Raw genomic sequence first — 18,911 nt, 5'->3', positions numbered from 1 at the left:
TATCCTGTACAGTGAACACCGTAGCAGAAAAACTGATGAAATTACTTTGCCTCCCCCAAAAAATTTATAGAAAGTGATCCTTAGGCCATACATACCCTAAAATAATATCAGGCGAAACTACAGATCGTCCAGCAGAAAAGAGCCCTCACACAACTTCATAGATAGATTTAAAAAAATAAAATAAGTTATGGGTGGCAGGTAATGTGTTATTTTATTACCATTCAGTGATGGAGCTGTTGGCTTCTGGTACCGGAGTTATTGCTGAACAGCTGAGAATAGGTCATCACTCAGTAAATGGTGGACAACTCCTTTATGGTATGGCAACATGTGCCGTGCGACATTTCATGAAATGATTGTCAATGGTGTCATAATGCAACCGGCTGTGACTGAGTCACCTCAATGCCAAAAAATCAAGACAAGCTGGATTTTGGGTCACAGGTCACATGTTGCACGTTACTTCTCGTCCATTGACTCTAATGGAAGTGGCATGCGACACGCGGCTTGGCTATGTTTTCACAGCCAAATTAGATTTTGAAAATAGTCATGCGACAGCAGTTTGCAGACAAGTAGCACATATTTTTGTGACATGTGACTTTTTGTCATTTGGAGTCACGGGATAAATATTTCCATGTAGCCATATCCCTATGGAGGTAATAAGTAGATAAAAAAATAATATACATGTATTTGGTATTATCATTACAAATACAACCTTCAATACATTTATAACATCATTTATATACAACAAAAAATATTTAAACAGCAGGCATCTGGCAGTAATGTATGCAATCAACAATAACGTAGATCATACACATTTAACCCATAAGATGCCTTGGTCAAATGTGACCACAGCATCTTGGGAATAAAAAATCGGGAGCTCACTCTTTCAGCCCTGTACCGGCTCCCCCGAGGATCGGGGGAGCCAGATGTAGTCTGCGGCAATCTCTGTACTCAGGAGTGGTACCGAGGCTGCCGCATGTTAGTTCCTATGGAGAGCCTGCCTGTGGCAGGGTTCCATAGGCACATAGGGGGTCATTTATTATCCAGAAATATGTCTATATTAGGCGTATCTCTGGCACAAATTGCAGCGCAAAGGTTATTTGTGCTGCAATCTGCGACTTTTCAGCACTCATTCATCATTTTCTACGCCTGTTTTAGGGGTAGAAATTGGTCTAAATGTAAGCCAGCAAGGAAGCCGGCTTACATCTAGGCTGGCATTGGATGCACTGAAGTTATGTAGAGGCCGATTCCTCTTCATAAAATGAGCCCTCAGACAGCTCAATACACATAAAAATTAAAAAAATTATGTGACATTAGAAAATACATCTTGTCCCGCAAAAAAACAATCCCTCATACGGCTTTGTGAATGAAAAAAAAAAAAAAAACTTTATGGCTGAATGAAAATGGAAAAAAAAGGAAAATCACCCAGTCTTGAAAGGGTTAAGGTGTTAGTGTGAAACGAATATTATGTTTAAGTGATCCATACTATAATTCCATAGGCCGCTATAGAACAGAACTACTAGTATTCTGACACCACCATTGAGAAACATTCAATAAACCTGTATTTTAGATTCAGTGTACTAGAATAATAAGTGAATATAAAAGTATCAACTTGAAAAATAAAGTTGCATTATTTCCGATATTAATTATGTAACTAAGTAACGTGATTAAAGGCATTCTGTGTAGCGGAGAAGAATCATTCAAAACCAATATTTCTTTTTATTGCAGTGGAAGCAATACATTTAGGAAGCCTTATAGCAGCCCAAGGTTACATCTTCCCAATATCTGATCATGTCCTTACGTTGAAGGATGACGGAACCTTTTACCGTTTTCAGGTAAGTGATTATTGATAGCTGATTAACTGCCAAATACGCTGCCTGATCAAATGCACACACCTGAACATCACATCCATATGTGCTTGTTGAACATCATGTTCCAAAGCCTTGGATGACAGCATTAATAGAGACAATGGTGCTTGAAAGTTTGTGAACCCTTAGGAATTTTCAAAATTTCTGCATAAATCTGACCTAAAACGTGTCCCCAACTTACCTGCCCGGTCTGGGACTTGGGCACAAGACTCTTTTCAACTAGACTCCGTGATGCAGTGTGCCTTCACTTGTGTGTCCAGTAGTTTGCTTTAAGGATGTGAAATGTGGAACGATTATTGAATGCTTTTTTTTTTTACAGACTAATAAAACTCATGCAATACTTTTACAGGGCTTTTCAAATAGATGCTGTGGTGCAGTATGCCTTCACTGGCGTGTAATTTGCGCCACGGATATGAAATGCGTTACAATGAAAGCTTCATTTACAGAAATAGGACTGTTCTTTTATGGGCCGAACATTCCATTCAGCAAAATGCAGAACACACACGGACCACAAAACAGGCTGTAGTTGTGTGCATGAGCCCTTACACTTCTTTACTAAAACTCTTGCAATATTTTTGCAGGGAAAAAGTGATGATACATGACACTAGACGTTGTGATGCAATATGCCTTTACATATGTGAAATGCAGTACAATTATTGAACGATTTTTTCACAGAAGAACAAGCGTTCAATAAGACTCATGCAATATTTTTGCAGGCCTGATACAAAACACATCTTTTCAACTAGAGGCTGTGATGCAGTATTGTGGCAGGCGCAGCACTATGAAGTGCCTTTTGCACTGTGGCATTAGAAGAATTTTGATATCTCTGACTTTTAGTCTAACCAGACTGTCTATTATTCTGTAATTCCTCTAGCGCCGTTCTATGGAAACAGTAGATTTAAAGAGCACACCAAATGCTTGAAATAACTTCTTTATTAACTTTAACTTTTCTTCATATATAACACTGCCGCCTCCGTAGCAGATAGTCCATGTACATAACACGTGTTGAAAAGAAATCACAAAATGGCGGTATGCATAAGATGGTGGTTCAACTGTTCAGTCTTGTCATTCAACATAAAATGGTGGATATATTTCTCTCTTGAGTATCTGTACTCTCATTTTAAGTTATTTAAGCACTTTATCATCTCTCTGAGAGGTATATCTGAGGTCTAACTAATAGTTTACTTGCTGAATTTGGTCGCAATTTGCAGTATGAAGATAGCAGTAACTATTTGCAGATTGGTTGAGTATGGTCTGCTATGGTTGTATGCAATTTGGATTGCAATATGGAATTTGAATTTGGATTGTGAACTTTGTAGTTTGCAAATGAATTTGTAGTTTGCAATTGTATGGTATTTGCAATTGGTGGAACTCTAAGTAAACATAAATAACTGGTTCAGTATACAGTTCTAATCACTATACTGTTAGTAGGAAGATTATATAACTGTTTTAAATACATATTTTGGCCTCTTGCTTCCATAAAACACAGCTCTTAGTGGAGTGAATGTCTGTTCAGTTTCTCTCCTCTGGTGTAATTATTCTAGCAGCTCCTGCCAGGGGGATTTCCCACATGGACTGTGTGTGAGGCTGGCTGTGATTGGTCAAAACTCCTGCTGTGTGTGAGGCTGGCTATGATTGGTCTAGACTCCTGCCCAGCAACAACAGTTTAACTCTATGCTTTCTGTTGTTTCTGCTGTGTCATTGAGCTTACCTTACATTATATAATGAATCTTAAAGGCATATTATCTTTTCTGCTTCCGTGAACACAATATATAACAGTTATATGACATCCAAACATGACGTTACTGTAAATAACTCTGCTTTTGTCTTTAACACACAAACATAGGAACTGTATTAAGTTATTAACAGGTCTAGCTGTACAAACATATAAGCTATATTAGCAACCTAGCACAGGTCTTAGCCGGCCACCTACAAGTATGCCTTCATTTGTGTGTAATTTGCCTTACAGATGTGAAATGTGATATAATTACTGAATGTTTTTTTCACAAAATAGCACTCTTTCACTCTTGCAATATTTTTGCTGTAAAAAAGTGGTGATACACAACATCTGTTTTCAACTAGATGCTTTCATTATCACAGTTGTGAAAGAGACTTAAAAAAAAAAAGACTGAAATCTGTAATGTAGAACTAGTTGCCAGATGCGCTGACTGTAGCCTGCCAGCAAATAAACCTGATAGTGACCAGTTCTCCCTCCCTCTTGCCTACCCCAAATTCCCAAATATTCTCTCCCTATAATCTTCTTATACTACCCCCCCCCCCCCCCGTCACATTTTCTCTCCCTATAATATTCTTAGATTGTCCCTCCCTAACACAATTTCTCTCTCTCTATAAACTCCCTAGCTAGGAGTTTCAGTCTGGAGAGGCAGAGCCACAGCACAGCTTCCTGCCAGGTCGCATGTACACAGCAGAATCACGTTCTGCTAATTTTGCACAGGCACTTCCCTGCCTTCTGCCCTCTGATTGGCTGATCTAGGCTGTCTATCAACCTGAGATCCAATCAGGGCAAGCCCTTCCCCTCACTTCCTCCCAGTGTCCTGTAAGCATCCTTCTATTTCCTCCATCGTGGTTTTGTCCACCAATTCTCACTGTAAATTGCAGCTGTACACTGTTTTATGCAATTCGTCCAAAACACATTGCAAAAGCTTTGATTTTGTTTGAGGGATGATTTTTTTGGGGTGAAATTCGTAATTAACGAATCGATTCACTCATCCTTAGGATACCCTTTTAAAGGGAATCATTCACAAGCGACCTCCCAATTAAACTGTTTGCATAGACACATAGCTGTGGTTCAGACAAGTACTATAAATGGAGCCCACTTACGCTTCAGTTAATAATCTCCACTGAGTGTCCTAAATGGATTGGTGCAGTGCATCAGTGCAAGAAACAATTGCTGGCTTGTGCAAGATAATCCAAGTAGAAAAAAAAAGGTTTACGCAAGCAATTCTTTTATTCAAAAACGTTAAAAATAGCACGATGCAGCAGCGCCGCCAACGTGTTTCAGACAAACGTCCTTAATCATGGCAGGGCATAGCTGTGGTCTACATGATTAAACACAGGTTTTCTCTTGTTTATCCGAGGCTTTGTTCCCAAGATATGATACTTTTTCTTAATATGAAAATTAAGCCTTTGGTGCAATGAGGGTGACACTGTTGCACCCAAGCTTCACTCCCTTCTGTGGCCATCCCCTCCCCAGCTGCTTTGATAGACAGGGCCAGGCAGTGGCAAAGCAGCGAGGGAGGGGCTGGCTACAGAAAGTAGCGAAGCATGGGTGCAACAAGAGCAATAGTGACACCCTCATTGCACCAAACACCTAATTTGCATATTATGTTAAAGTATTATAACTCAAGAATGGAGCCTTGGATCAACAAAGGAAAGAGTGTTATAATCAGGTGAATGACAGCTATCTGTCTTTTGATTTTGCCATTTTTTATGAATCACAAATGTCATTATATGTACTTTTTGAGGAATTTTGACATTTCTATTGTCTTTGGCACCTGGTATTGATAGATAGTATATGCCCGTGAGCTCACTGTTTTCTGGAATTAGCTTAGTCCAAGGGGGGGGGGGGAAGTCTTGCGGTCTGAAAGAGAGACCTAGGTTTGTTTTCCAGCATGTTTTCATTGAATGTTATTTTTAAAATGCAACAAGGAGGAAAAAAAAAAACATCAGAAGGGAGAGGTATTAGAAAACAGTCATGATGAAGTCTCCTTTGCGATAGTGGCTGCAATCAAGAAGGCTCAGAATGGGACTCTCAGGGTACTTTCACACGGGCGAGAATTCCGCGCGGGTGCAATACGTGAGGTGAACGCACCAGATCCGGCATTCATTTCCATTGAAATGTATTGATGCCGGATCCGGTACCAAGTGTACTGGAAAAACCGGAACTGGTTTCCTGGTCTGCGCATGCGCAGACCTTTAGAAATGTGAAAAAAAATATATACCAGATCCGTTTTTCCGGAAACAAATGGTATCCGTTTGCACACGGATTTCCGGATCCAGCAGATAGTTCCGTCAACGGATTCCTCTAACGCTAGTGTAAAAGTACCCTTGCTGAACAGCAATGTGCAGAGTTGAGGTAGGTAATGAAAAACATAGGGTAGGACCACATAGGGATTTGGATCAGGGTAACCTACTATGCCATGGATATGGAGGAAAAGCTGTCTTTTCCAGGTCATGATGCCACATGCCAGTGGCTACCACCATATTTTGGAAGAGGGAACATCCATATATAAACAATTCACCTGTGAACTAAAAAGAAGGTGGAGGGATAAGGTAAGGGGGGTGAGGACATGCAGACCAAAATCATATTGAGGGTCCAAAGTTGCCAGAAAAAGGAAACACTCAAATAATTTATTAAAGAAAGGACACACGACAACTTGTTTCCATGTGGACATCACATCTTCCTTAGGCCATAAAACATACATGAATGACACACGACAGGGTATATAGCTGAAAGAAAATGGCCTGAGGAAGATGTGATGTCCACATCAAAACACTTTGCTGTGTGTCCTTTCTTCAATAAATTAGAAATTTTGAGATACCAGCAGCGCTGGTTCTTTTTCTACACCCTTGATATATTATCCTAAGGACAGGTCATCAATGTCTGATTATGGGGGTTCGCACCCTGTTAATCAGCTGTTTGACGAGACTGCGGCACTCGGGTGAGCACAGCGGCCTCTTTCTACGCCAGTGACATCATTTTCTTCAATCATATGGCCTAGGACAACAGTGATAGGCAAACTGCGGCTCTCCAGTTGTTGCAGAACTACAACTCCCAGCATGCAAAGTCTGCCTACAGCTTTCAGCCTACAGCAGGGCATGGTGGGAGTTGTAGTTTTGCAACAGCTGGAGAGCCGCAGTTTGCCTATCACTGGCCTAGGTGCAGCTCAGTCCTATTCAAGTGAATGGGCCTGAGCTGCAATTCCAAGCACTGCCGCCATATAGCAGTGAGTGATTATAATGTCTGTAAAGCCCTGGGGAATATGTCAGCACTAAATAAGTGAGTAAAAAACTGAATAAAATACAATGGAAGATGTTGTGCTTGGTAAGCTGCGAGGAGGCTCTTCAAGCAGCTGATTGGTGAGGGTGCCAGGAGTTGGACCACCACTGAACAGATATTGATGACCTATCCTGAAAAGAGCCCATCAATATCAAAATCCCAGACAACCCCATTAATAAGAGAATCATTTCTGAAAGTAAAGTTTAGCTTTGTACTTCTTAATGGTATACAAGTGCTTATTTAGTCACTATGATAAAATCACAAAAACAATTTGATTTTAAGCTTTCAAAACTAATGCATACATGAATTATTACTGTGGACTCATAACAGTTGTCTGCACATTTAATAAAGGAGCATTAATATTCAAGCATTCCAATGTCAAGTCTCATCTAATTAGCCTGCAAGTAAGCAGGGGTCAGGCAAGGGCGGCATCTTTCTCAATAACTGGAGCATCTGTCACACCATGCCATCCCAAGCATTCTGTACCCCCTAGGTCTATGTCTTTTGTGTGCATTTTCATTTATTCATGTACTGTTTAAGGTTACTGGAAAAACTTGCCTTTCACTAAATATGACAATGCAGTTATACGTTATTTTCACAACATGCTTTGTAGTAAAATTCCTGTGCCGCACTGTAATGACAGCATGGTCAAGATCAGCCCATGGGCATGTACTTGGGCAACATTATAATATACTGAATTTCCTAGGAGGTTCTTTACATGACAACATTATAGAACGGTTTATTGGTACAATCACATCATAGCAACAGAGGCTTTGGATAAAAAATCTGTGTTGAAAACAAAATGTTTAGCACAAAACCTTCCCGTTGGTATAATATGCTTTGTTTCCATATGCCTTAACTCCTTAAGGACACGGCCTTATGTCACCTTAAGGACCAGGCCATTTTCAGCAAATCTGACCAGTGTCACTTAAAGTGGTGATAACTTTAAAACGCTTTACTTATCCAGGCCATTCTGAGATTGTTTTTTCGTCACATATTCTACTTCATGACACTGGTAAAAAAAAAAAATCCTTTTTATTTATAAAAAAAATACCAAATTAACCAAAAATGTTGAAAAAATTGCAAATTTCCAAGTTTCAATTTCTCTACTTCTATAATACATAGTAATACCTCCAAAAATAGTTATTACTTTACATTCCCCATATGTCTACTTCATGTTTAGATCATTTTGGGAATGACTGTTTTTGGGGACGTTACAAGGCTTAGAAATCTAGAAGCAAATCTTGAAATTTTTCTGAAATTTTCAAAAACGCAATTTCTAGGGACCAGTTCAGGTCTGAAGTCACTTTGTGAGGCTTACATAATAGAAACCACCTCACACATGACCCTATTCTAGAAACTACACCCCTCAAGGTATTCAAAACTGATTTTACAAACGTTGTTAACCCTTTAGGTGTTGCACAAGAGTTATTGGCGAATGGGAATGAAATTTGAGAATTTCAATTTTTTGGCAAATTTTTTATTTTATTCCATTTTTTCCAGTAACAAAGCAAGGGTTAACAGCCAAACAAAATGCTATATTGATTTCTACCCGATTCTATAGCTTGCAGAAACACCCCATATGTGGCCGTAAACTACTGTACGGGCACACGGTAGGGCGTAGAGGGAAAGGTGCGCCGTGTGGTTTTCGGAAGGCAGATTTTGCTGGACTGGTTTATTTACACCATGTCCCATTTGAAGCCCCCCCTGATGCACCCCTAGAGTAGAAACTCCATAAAAGTGACCCCATTTTGGAAACTACGGGATAAGGTGGCAGTTTTGTTGCGACTATTTTTAGGTTCCATATGATTTTTCGTTTATCTATATTACATTTTTGTGATACAAGGCTACCAGAAATAGAAATTCTGAAATGTTATCTCCATTTGCCAATAACTCTTGTGGAACACCTAAAGGGTTAACGACATTTGTAAAATCAGTTTTGAATACCTTGAGGGGTGGTAGTTTCTTAGATGGGGTCGCTTTTATGGAGTTTTTACTCTATGGCTGCATCAGGGGGGCTTCAAATGGGACATGTGGCCCAAAAAAAAGGCCATCAAAATCTGCCTTCCAGAAACCATACGGCGTTCCTTTCCCTCTGCTCCCTGCCATTTGGTCATACAGCAGTTTACAACCACATATGGGGTGTTTATGTAAACTGCAGAATGAGGGTAATAAATGTAAAGTTTTGTTTGGCTGTTAACCCTTAGGCCTCATGCACACGGCTGTTGTTTAGGTCCGCATCCGAGCCGCCGTTTTGGCAGCTCGGATGCGGACCCATTCACTTCAATGGGGCCACAAAAGATGCGGAAAGCACTCCGTGTGCTGTCCGCATCCATGGCTCCATTCCGTGGCCCCGCTAAAAAAATATAACATGTCCTATTCTTGTCTGCGCTTTTCGGACAAGAATATGCATTTATATTGCCGGCGCCCGTTCCGTTCCGCGGTTTGCGGACCACAAAAAAACGGAACGGTCGTGTGCATGAGGCCTTACTTTGTTATTTGAAAAAAACGGATTAAAATGGAAAATTTGCCCAAAAATTGCTTTTTTGGCACTGTTAAATTTTTTTTCATCTAAATGGTTAGGGGGGTATTTTTATAGAGCAAATCCTTACGGATGCGGCGATACCTAATATGTCTACTTTTTATTTATTTATGTTTTACACTATATTATCTTTTTATAAACAAAAAAAAAACATTTTAGTATCTCCATAGTCTAGGAGTAATTTTTTTAGCCGATTATCTTAGGTAGGGGCTCATTTTTTGCGGGATGAGAGGACTGTTTTATTGGCACTATTTTGGGGGGGCATATGACTTTTTGATCGCTTGCTATTACAATTTTTGTGATGTGAGGTGACAAAAAAATACCTTTTTTCTTTTTACTTTTTTTTTACCGTTTTAATCTGAGGGGTTGGGGGGGGGTATTTTTTATAGGCCAGATTCTTACGGAAGTGACGATACCTAATATGTCTACTTTTTATTAATTTATTTATGTTTTACACTATATTATCTTTTTATAAACCAAAAAAACCAAACATTTTAGTATCTCCATAGTCTGAGTCATTTTTTTTTTGTTTTTAGCCGATTATTTTAAGTAGGGGCTTATTTTTTGCGGGATGAGAGAACAGTTTTATTGGCACTATTTTGGGGGGCATATTACTTTTTGATCGCTTGCTATTACAATTTTTGTGATGTAAGGTGACAAAAAAAAACATTTTTTGCACGGTTTTTATTTTATTTTTTTGACCGTGTTGGGGGTATTTTTATAGAGCAGATTCTTACGAATGCGGCAATATCTAATATGTCTACTTTTTATATATATTTTAGTTTTACAAAATAATATTTAAAAAAATATATATTTTGTTTCAGTGTCTCAAGTCTGAGAACCAGTTTTTTATCCGATTGTCAGTGGCTAAATTGGGATATAAATTTAGTACTCCATGGAAGTGTGGTACTCTTTCCCGGTCAGAATAGATCAGGTCCTTGAGGACTGCCTCGTAGAACTGAAGGAATTTCCCTGTTGCCAGCGCTCCGGGACAGCACAAAAGAGTTGTACAAGGCAACCTGCACCAAGTAGACCGCAACTTTTTTGTACCATGCCTGGGTTTTGCGCATGGCGTTATATGGCTTGAGGACTTGATCAGAGAGATCAACTCCTCCCATATACCGATTGTAGTCGACAATACAATCGGGCTTGAGGACCGTTGCCGCGGTACCTCACACAGGGACAGGGGTGATGCCGTTACCATGAATTGTGGACAGTACAAGGACATCCCTCTTGTCCTTATATCTGACCAGCAACAGGTTTTCACCCCTGGGGATAGGTACCTGGAGGGGGTGGGTAGGGAGGCCGTGTTAATTTTTCCGCATGGTCCCACAAACGGACGTGGATCTGGCGGCGAGGGACTGGAACAAGGGGATACTAGTATAAAAGTTATCCACGTACAGGTGGTAACCTTTATCTAGCAGTGGGTGCATAAGGTCCCACACAAGTTTTCCGCTAACACCCAGAGTGGGGGGACATTCTGGGGGTTGAATACGGGAATCTCGACCCTCGTACACACGAAACTTGTAAGTGTACCCTGAGGTACTCTCACAAAGTTTGTACAGATTCACGCCATACCTCGCCCGTTTAGAGGGAACATACTGGTGGAAAATGAGTCTCCTCTTGAAAGCAATGAGAGACTCATCAACCGCGACCTCCCTTCCAGGTACATAGGCTTGTACAAATTTGGCCCCAAAGTGATCGATGACCGGCCTAATTTTGTACAGGCGGTCATAGGCAGGATCACCTTGGGGGTACATGCTGCATTATCTGAATAATGCAGGCCTTTCCGGATGGCCTCAAACCGGGTACGTGTCATGGCCGTTCTGTAAAGTGGGGTCTGGTAAAAAAAACGTCCCCACTCAAGTAATGCCTGACACTAGGTTTCTTGACTAGGCCCATGTGCCACCCGGCCTAGCCAAAAAGGAGCCCGGGTGTTGAGCAACAAACTGTTGGGCGTACAGGTTTGTTTGCTCCACCATTAGATTTACAAAGTGGTCACTGAAAAAAAGACTAAAGTTGTCGTATTCAGTGAAGCCCACTGTGGAAATCTGGATTCCTGGTTGGCCTACAAAATCGGGAATCACAGGCTCAAAACTCTCTGGGGTACACTAGACAAGTTCACCGGTAGGGGGCTCCGTGGATTTAACTGGTGGGCCAGAAAACTAGTACGAGCCCCAGAGCTGCTTGTACTAGGGTGGGCCACAGGGTCCCTAGCATTGCGGTACCCTTGCTCCGCCTGGCCGTGTCTCCGCCGCCTTGGGGGCTCATCATCATCGCTAGATGATGCGGAGGACGCGGATGACAAAAGGAAAGTGGGGTCATCCTCGTCCTCACTAGAACTCTTGGAGTTGGAAGCAAGCTGGGTGTATGCCTCCTCGGCCGAGAACATCCGGCAGGCCATAGGGGAGTGTGTGTCTGCGTGTGTGATTGTAAATCTTTATTCAGTGTGCGTGTGTTTGGGGGTACGGGTGTTCGCGAACTCACCCTAAAGCCTCATGCACACGACCGTTTTTTTTTTAAGGTCCGCAAAAACGGGGTCCGTAGGTCCGTGATCCGTGTCCGTTTTTTCTTCCGTGGGTCTTCCTTGATTTATGGAGGATCCACGGACATGAAGAAAAAATCATTTTGGTGTCCGCCTGGCCGTCCGCCGGATCCGTCCTGACTTACAATGCAAGTCAATGGGGACGGATCCGTTTGACGTTGACACAATATGGTGCAATTGCAAACGGATCCGTCCCCCATTGACTTTCAGTGTAAAGTCAGGAGTCCCTATTATACCATCGGATCTGAGTTTTCTCTAATCCGATGGTATATTTTAACTTGAAGCGTCCCCATCACCATGGGAACGCCTCTATGTTAGAATATACTGTCAGATATGAGTTAGATCGTGAAACTCAGATCCAACAGTATATTCTAACACAGAGGCGTTCCCATGGTGATGGCTTTAAGTTAGAATATACTAAGAACTGTGTACATGACTGCCCCCTGCTGCCTGGCAGCACCTGATCTCTTACAGGGGGCTGTGATCAGCACAATTAACCCCTCAGGTGCCGCACCTGAAGGGGTTAATTGTGCATATCATAGCCCCCCTGTAAGAGACCAGACCCCCCTCCCTCCCCAGTTTTAATTTCATTGGTGGCCAGTGCGGCCCCCCCCCCCTCCCTCTATTGTATTATTGTATTATTTTCATTGGTGGCACAGTGTGCGGCCCCCCCTGGCTCCCCCTCCCTCCCTCTATTGTATTCTTTTCATTGGTGGCACAGTGTGTGGCCCCCCCCTCCCTCCCTCTATTGTATTCTTTTCATTGGTGGCACAGTGTGCGCCCCCCCCCCTGCCCCCCCTCCCTCCCTCTATTGTATTCTTTTCATTGGTGGCACAGTGTGCTGCCTCCCCTCCCCCCCCCCCCGATCATTGGTGGCAGCGGAGAGTTCTGATCGGAGTCCCAGTTTAATCGCTGGGGCTCCGATCGGTAACCATGGCAACCAAGACGCTACTGCAGTCCTGGTTGCCATGGTTACTTAGCAATGAAAATAATACAATAGAGGGAGGGAGGGGGGACGGCCGCACACTGTGCCACCTATGAAAAGAATACAATAGAGCGAGAGAGGGGGGGCCGGGGGAGTCTGCCCCCTGCTGCCTGGCAGCCCCTGATCACAATAGGGGGCTATGATATGCACAATTAACTCGCGGCACCTGAGGGGTTAATTGTACGGATCACAGCCCCCTGTAAGAGATCGGGTGCTGCCAGGCAGCAGGGGGCAGTCATGTACACAGTTCGTAGTATATTCTAACTAGAAGCGTCCCCATCACTATGGGAACGCCTCTGTGCTAGAATAGACTGTAGGATCTGAGTTTCGTGAAAATTCAGCTCTGAAAAAGCTTTTATGCAGACGGATCTTCGGATCCGTCTGTATAAAAAATAGCCTGCGGCCACGGATCACGGACGCGGATGCCAATCTTGTGTGCATCCGTGTTCCCATTGACTTGAACCGTTGTTCGTCAAAAAAATAGGACAGGTCCTATTTTTTTGACGGACAGGAAACACGGATCACGGCTGCTGATGAACAACGGTGCATTTTCCGAGTTTTCAACTGACCCATTGAAAGTCATGGTGATGGGGACGCTTCAAGTTAGAATATACTAAGAACTGTGTACATGACTGCCCCCTGCTGCCTGGCAGCACCTGATCTCTTACAGGGGGCTCTGAAAGTCAATGGGTCCGCAGAAAATCACGGAAAACGGAGCAACGGCCACGGATGCACACAACAGTCGTGTGCATGAGGCCTAAACCTAACAGACAAAGAAAAGAAAGACGAAATAAAAAGGGGGCAAATTTTTTTAAAAAATAAATAAATAAAAACAATTCTAAATTGCTGATCAACTGTCCGAAGTTGATCAGCGTTGGGGTGTGCGATGCGCTAACAGTGGCCGGGCGCTAAGAGTGCCGGCCACAGTCAGCGTACGCACACAAAAAAACAACTCCCTGCACCCCAAAAAAGTTGTGGGGGAGGGAGTTGGTAGGGGGGCAAGCTGCAACACCCCTGGGAGGTCTAGGGTCACACAGCTGTGCTGTGGACCCCAGACACCCGATTTAGGGTGATGCAATCACAAATGTTTAGTTTTTTTTCTTCCACTAACTTTCCATTTATATCCCAGCCTAATCTAACCTGTCCCTAACCTTTCCCTAAATACCTGATTGCACAGATGGGGGTGCTGGGGCACAGATGGGGTGATCCCTGGGCAGATGGGGGTGCTGAAATCCGACGACGTGCAGCGCTCCTCTCTCCTCGGCTCCCCAGGCTGAAAAGGAGGAGGAGAGGAGCACTGCTCTAATTTGAACCTCCCGCCACTGAAGCCGACCATTCAGCGCTGATCCTGAGAGGTGATGTCACATCACCTCTCAGGATCGCAGGATGGTGATTGGTGGTGTATTATCACACCACCGATCACCATCCTGTTCCGGGTTATCGGGTCCCCAGTGACCCAAGTAACCCGGAAAAGCAGCAAACTGCAGGTCTCGATTGACCTGCGGTTTGCTGCGGTCGCCTACACGGGGTGGGACGTCCCGACGCATTGTCCCCAGGTGCCTGCTCAATGATTTGAGCAGGCACTGGGTTCCGATCACCGCCCGCCGCACGGCGGTGATCGGAAATACACAGGGCGTACATGTACTACCTGTGTCCGTAACAGGTTAAAGGGGTGGCGTCACAAAACATAGTCTACATTTTATCAAACAAGCACCTGGATTTGAATACTTTTGTAATTGCATGTAATTGCCCCTTTCACTACCAGACATTTGAGAAGCTCTGACAGACGTTCTTCTGAACCTCCTCCTTGAGGTTCCTTTTGTTTTGCTTTCGTTTTCTCATCTCGTTAGCCTCTCTCAGCTGTCATGTAGTTGCACTGATTGCATCCCTTTAAATCCCTTACCATACTGCATCACTTTGCGGTTTATACAACTTCCTGGAGTGTGTGCATGCTGGATGCTACTACTGAGTCTTCTACAGATAAGTTTTGTTCATTCATTTGTGTTTTCCTGTTTGCTGGATCCCAGTTGACCCTGACTCCCTCCGTATCAAGTGTAGGGAGTCGGTGGTCGTGTCCCCTCACTATTATAGGGTGTTCAGGTGTTATACAGTCGAGGAACGAGGATATGCGATCATCTACCATTGAGATTTTTGCATAGGCTGAGCAGTTAGGGAGAGAGCCAGGTCTGTTGCAGGGCTTTCCCTTTGGTTCCTTAGTTTTGGATCCAGTCAGTCGGATCTTCATTTTGTGTCTTCTAGTTTCCTGTACACCTTCCGTGACAGCCCCGTTGGCTTTCTCAAGGTAGAAGGTAGTCAATTAGCCTGTGACTAGTATTTTATTTTTCCATTACTTATAGAAATCCTTCACTTCATGTATGTTCAGAGTATGACTATGACCACATTGTTGCACCAAAGTAAATGTGGAAAGTCTTACCACATTTAGGTTTGTCACCAGACACTCTTCCCTGGTAGTTCATACCGAACTTCCTTTATAACTGGAGAGTTATTTCAGGGCACTGTGGTCCCTTTTTCAGATCAATATCACAAAATAGAAATAAAAAAGAGGAATCAGGAGCGCTAACTGTGGAAAGTGGACGTTTATTAAAACATAAATGCAAAAAATAAACAGGGAAACTCATTTCAAAGGGGGTCTCCCTTCTTCATCAGGCCCCATGGTGTCAGATAAAGAAGGGTTGTCCCCTTTCAAACATATAACCCTGCTTATTTTTTTGCATATATATTTTAATTAAAGTCAACTTATCAGCGCTCCCGATTCCCCGTTTTTATTTTTATTTTGTGTTGCTGGTCCTTCCTTTCTGGACCTCAGAAGAGTATTTCCAGCAGGAGGGAGCAGCTTTTGTTCTGGACTAACATCAGAAGAAAAATTCCACATTGTCTTCCTACTTTTATTGGAAACTTGGTCCTATGTGATGTCTCACTATTCTTACTAACTTTACTCCTTCTGGACCATAGGATCTGTTAAGTTTCATCCTAAAAATAGCACTGGCCTTATCCTACCACAGCATGCCCTCCACTCTAATAATCCTCCTGCTTGGGATGCTTGGCATCTCCTGATTTGCGGACCCATTGAAGTGAATGGGTCCGCATCTGTAATGTGGAATGCACACAGAACGGTCCCCGTGTTTTGCGGATCTGCAAATTCAGTCCGCAATACGTCCACGGAGCGCACACGTTCGTGTGCAATAAGCCTTAGGGTCCATTCACCTGTCCATAGAATGGGTCCGTATCCTTTCTGCAATGTTGCGGAACGAATCCGGACCCATTCATTCTCTATGGGGCCTGAAGAGATGCGGACAGCACACAGTGTGCTGTCCACATCCGCATTTCTGGAGCGTGGCCCCGATCTTAAGGTCCATGGCTCCTGAACAAAATAGAACCTGTTCTATTCTTGTCCGCAATTGCGGACAAGAATAGGCAGTTCTATGGGGGTGCCTAACGGATCCGCAATACACCAGCTGGCACCCCCATAGAACTGCCTATTCTTGTCTGCAATTGTGGACAAGTATAGAACATGTTCTATATTTTTCGGGAGCCGCAGAGAACGAACGGATCCGGACCCATTCTACGGACTTCATCCACAGGTCAGATAAGTGTTCTCTCTGTCTTTGCTATGGACACTGTTTAAAGAGTATTCATCTCCTAGAGGACTGCTTTTCTGATGTCATTCCAGATTGTACCCTTCTCTCCTTAGACACAATGATACTGCTTTTTTTCTCTGGTCTAATATTAAATCTTAAGAAGGTAAGTAACTAGATCCACGCTGATGTGGAAAACGTAGTGTGATCTGGAAGTTACCTGCGTATATTTAGAGTTCTATATTTGACTACCTCTTGAATAAGGTGTAGCTATTGTTGGTTATTTTATTGTTATTATATTTTCTTTTTATTCAGATTCTGAAAAATGTTCAATGTCTTCTGTCATGATGTACTGTGTCTTATAACATGTACATTTGCATTGCATGCTACCATAATATGACTCATTGGAAGATATTGTATGTTTTTATTTCTCAAATAAAAAATATGTTATTAGAGTTCTATATTTGATAAAAAAGAATGCTTAACGAGGGTGTTTATTGGCTTTATTTGTGTGCTGTATTTAAAAATATAACATTTCTTTAAAAGCCAATTACTTTCACTGCTGCTAAGATAGAAGTGCTGCACAGGTTTAGAATGCTAATCCAGGAGTACTTGCATGTGTTTGTTGTAAGCAATGTCTCCTTTAAACGGGGATGGTGGCGCTATTCTGCTGTTCCACCTTGAAGTTGGTGAATCTTCAGCCTCCACTGCCAGGACGCACGGTCCCAGCCGGTGACACGTGCGCGCTAGTGATGTCCGGATCATGAACGAATCGTTCTTTTGAACCGATTCAGTTCACTGATCCGGAAGAGTCGGTTCCTCTGACTGAGCCGATCCGAATGAAACGGCTCAGTCAGATCAGCATACAGGCAGCAGCAGCCAGTGTAATAGCCCCGCCCTCCAACCAATCAGAGGCAGCCAGTGGACGCTAGCCGCGCCCCCTCCCCACCCTCCAACCAATCAGAGGCTACCAGCACAGGGGGAGTCGCAGGGACTCAGAGAATTAGTTAAAAGAATCGAATGAGTCAGAGACTCATTCGATTCTTTTGAGTTAAAAGAACCGTGAGTCACCGAGTCCCTGCCAGGCTCCCTGCTCTGCGGCTCCCTGTAAGTCCGTCCGGGGGGGGAAGGGGGGCATTAATCTAGAATGTAGCAGAGCTGTGTGTGTACAGGGTACATGCAGCAGTGTAGCATCATGGTACACTGCTACATGCACCCTGTACACACACAGCTCTGCTACATGCTGTAGCAGAGCAGGAAGTCTGGTAGGGACTCGGTGACAATTCTTTTAACTAAAACTCTCAATTATCACAGTCTGCTCCACTGCAGCAGAGCTGTGTTTGCCAGAGCCAGTCCCTCCTGACCTTCGGTTCACTTGAGAGCCGACTCAGCAAGTGAACTGAAGATTTGATGAGCTGAGCATGCGCATTGATCTTCAGTTCACTTGCCTCTGCCGGCTCAGGAAGTGAACCGAAGATCCGATTCATGAATCGGTTCATTTGAATGAGCTGATTCAAATGAACCGATTCATGTGAAAGATCCGAACTTCCCATCACTAGTGCGCGCGAGGGAAGTTGCGCTAGTAATCCGATAGAGAGGATCTTCTGTGTCACGTCACGCTAGGTACGGATGCCTGTTTGGGCCAAAGGAGGAGTTAAACCATAACCAGGAGTTAAACCATAAGTTCTCTCTTTACATCAGGCAAACATCAGATATGTCAGTTATATATACATCACATAAAATGTTATATACTGTACATATAGATGCAGGTGATTGTTTTGATATCTCATTATTTCAATTCTCTGTCATTTCTAGGCTCCATATTTCTGGCCTTCAAATTGCTGGGAACCAGAAAACACAGACTATGGTAGGTATTATTGTGAAGCATAAACATCCATAATTCACAATTATTATTTTTTTACAAATGGGTTATTGTATTAGTATTCTTACATTGTAACTGCCATTTATTTATTTATGTATTTATAGGTTCTTCTAATGTGTAGGTACTTTATTTAGAGAACTTTTTCATTTATATTAGAAAACTTACCCTGAAATGTCCCTTAACAGAGCTCTTTAAATGAGCATTGCTAAGGCATGTCCATCTACATAGTACAGAGCAGCGCTCACTGTGAAGACGGCTAGGGTTAATTCTTTTTTCTTCCCTGCTCGCTCCTATATAATTCCAAAAATGAACATCTTTAAAATATATACATATTATGCTCTTGAGGAGGAGAGACATGGACTAGCTGATTTACTCACTGTCCTTCCTCCTCAATAGCCTATGCTGTATGATCTGCCCTGCATGTCCAGGATACAGACACATTATTCACTGTCGGCGCTGGCTATGCTAATCAGTGT

The 18,911-nt window shown here is 42.9% G+C and overlaps 1 protein-coding gene across 2 annotated transcripts in view; it reads left to right on the top strand.

The window, feature by feature from the left end:
* The window catches only part of RGS6 (regulator of G protein signaling 6), a 437,580-nt gene that overhangs the window by 348,338 nt on the left and 70,331 nt on the right, over positions 1-18,911 (top strand). For both annotated transcript variants that reach the window (XM_044271952.1, XM_044271951.1), the window contains exons 5-6: positions 1,726-1,832; positions 18,369-18,420. In XM_044271952.1, coding sequence (XP_044127887.1) covers positions 1,726-1,832; positions 18,369-18,420 — 159 coding nt within the window. The remainder of the gene's footprint in view (positions 1-1,725; positions 1,833-18,368; positions 18,421-18,911) is intronic.

This window comes from Bufo gargarizans, chromosome 11, assembly GCF_014858855.1.
Source record: "Bufo gargarizans isolate SCDJY-AF-19 chromosome 11, ASM1485885v1, whole genome shotgun sequence".
NCBI lineage: Eukaryota > Metazoa > Chordata > Amphibia > Anura > Bufonidae > Bufo > Bufo gargarizans.
Note: the sequence above shows the minus strand (reverse complement) of the source record. Positions and strands in the feature narration are given on the sequence as shown.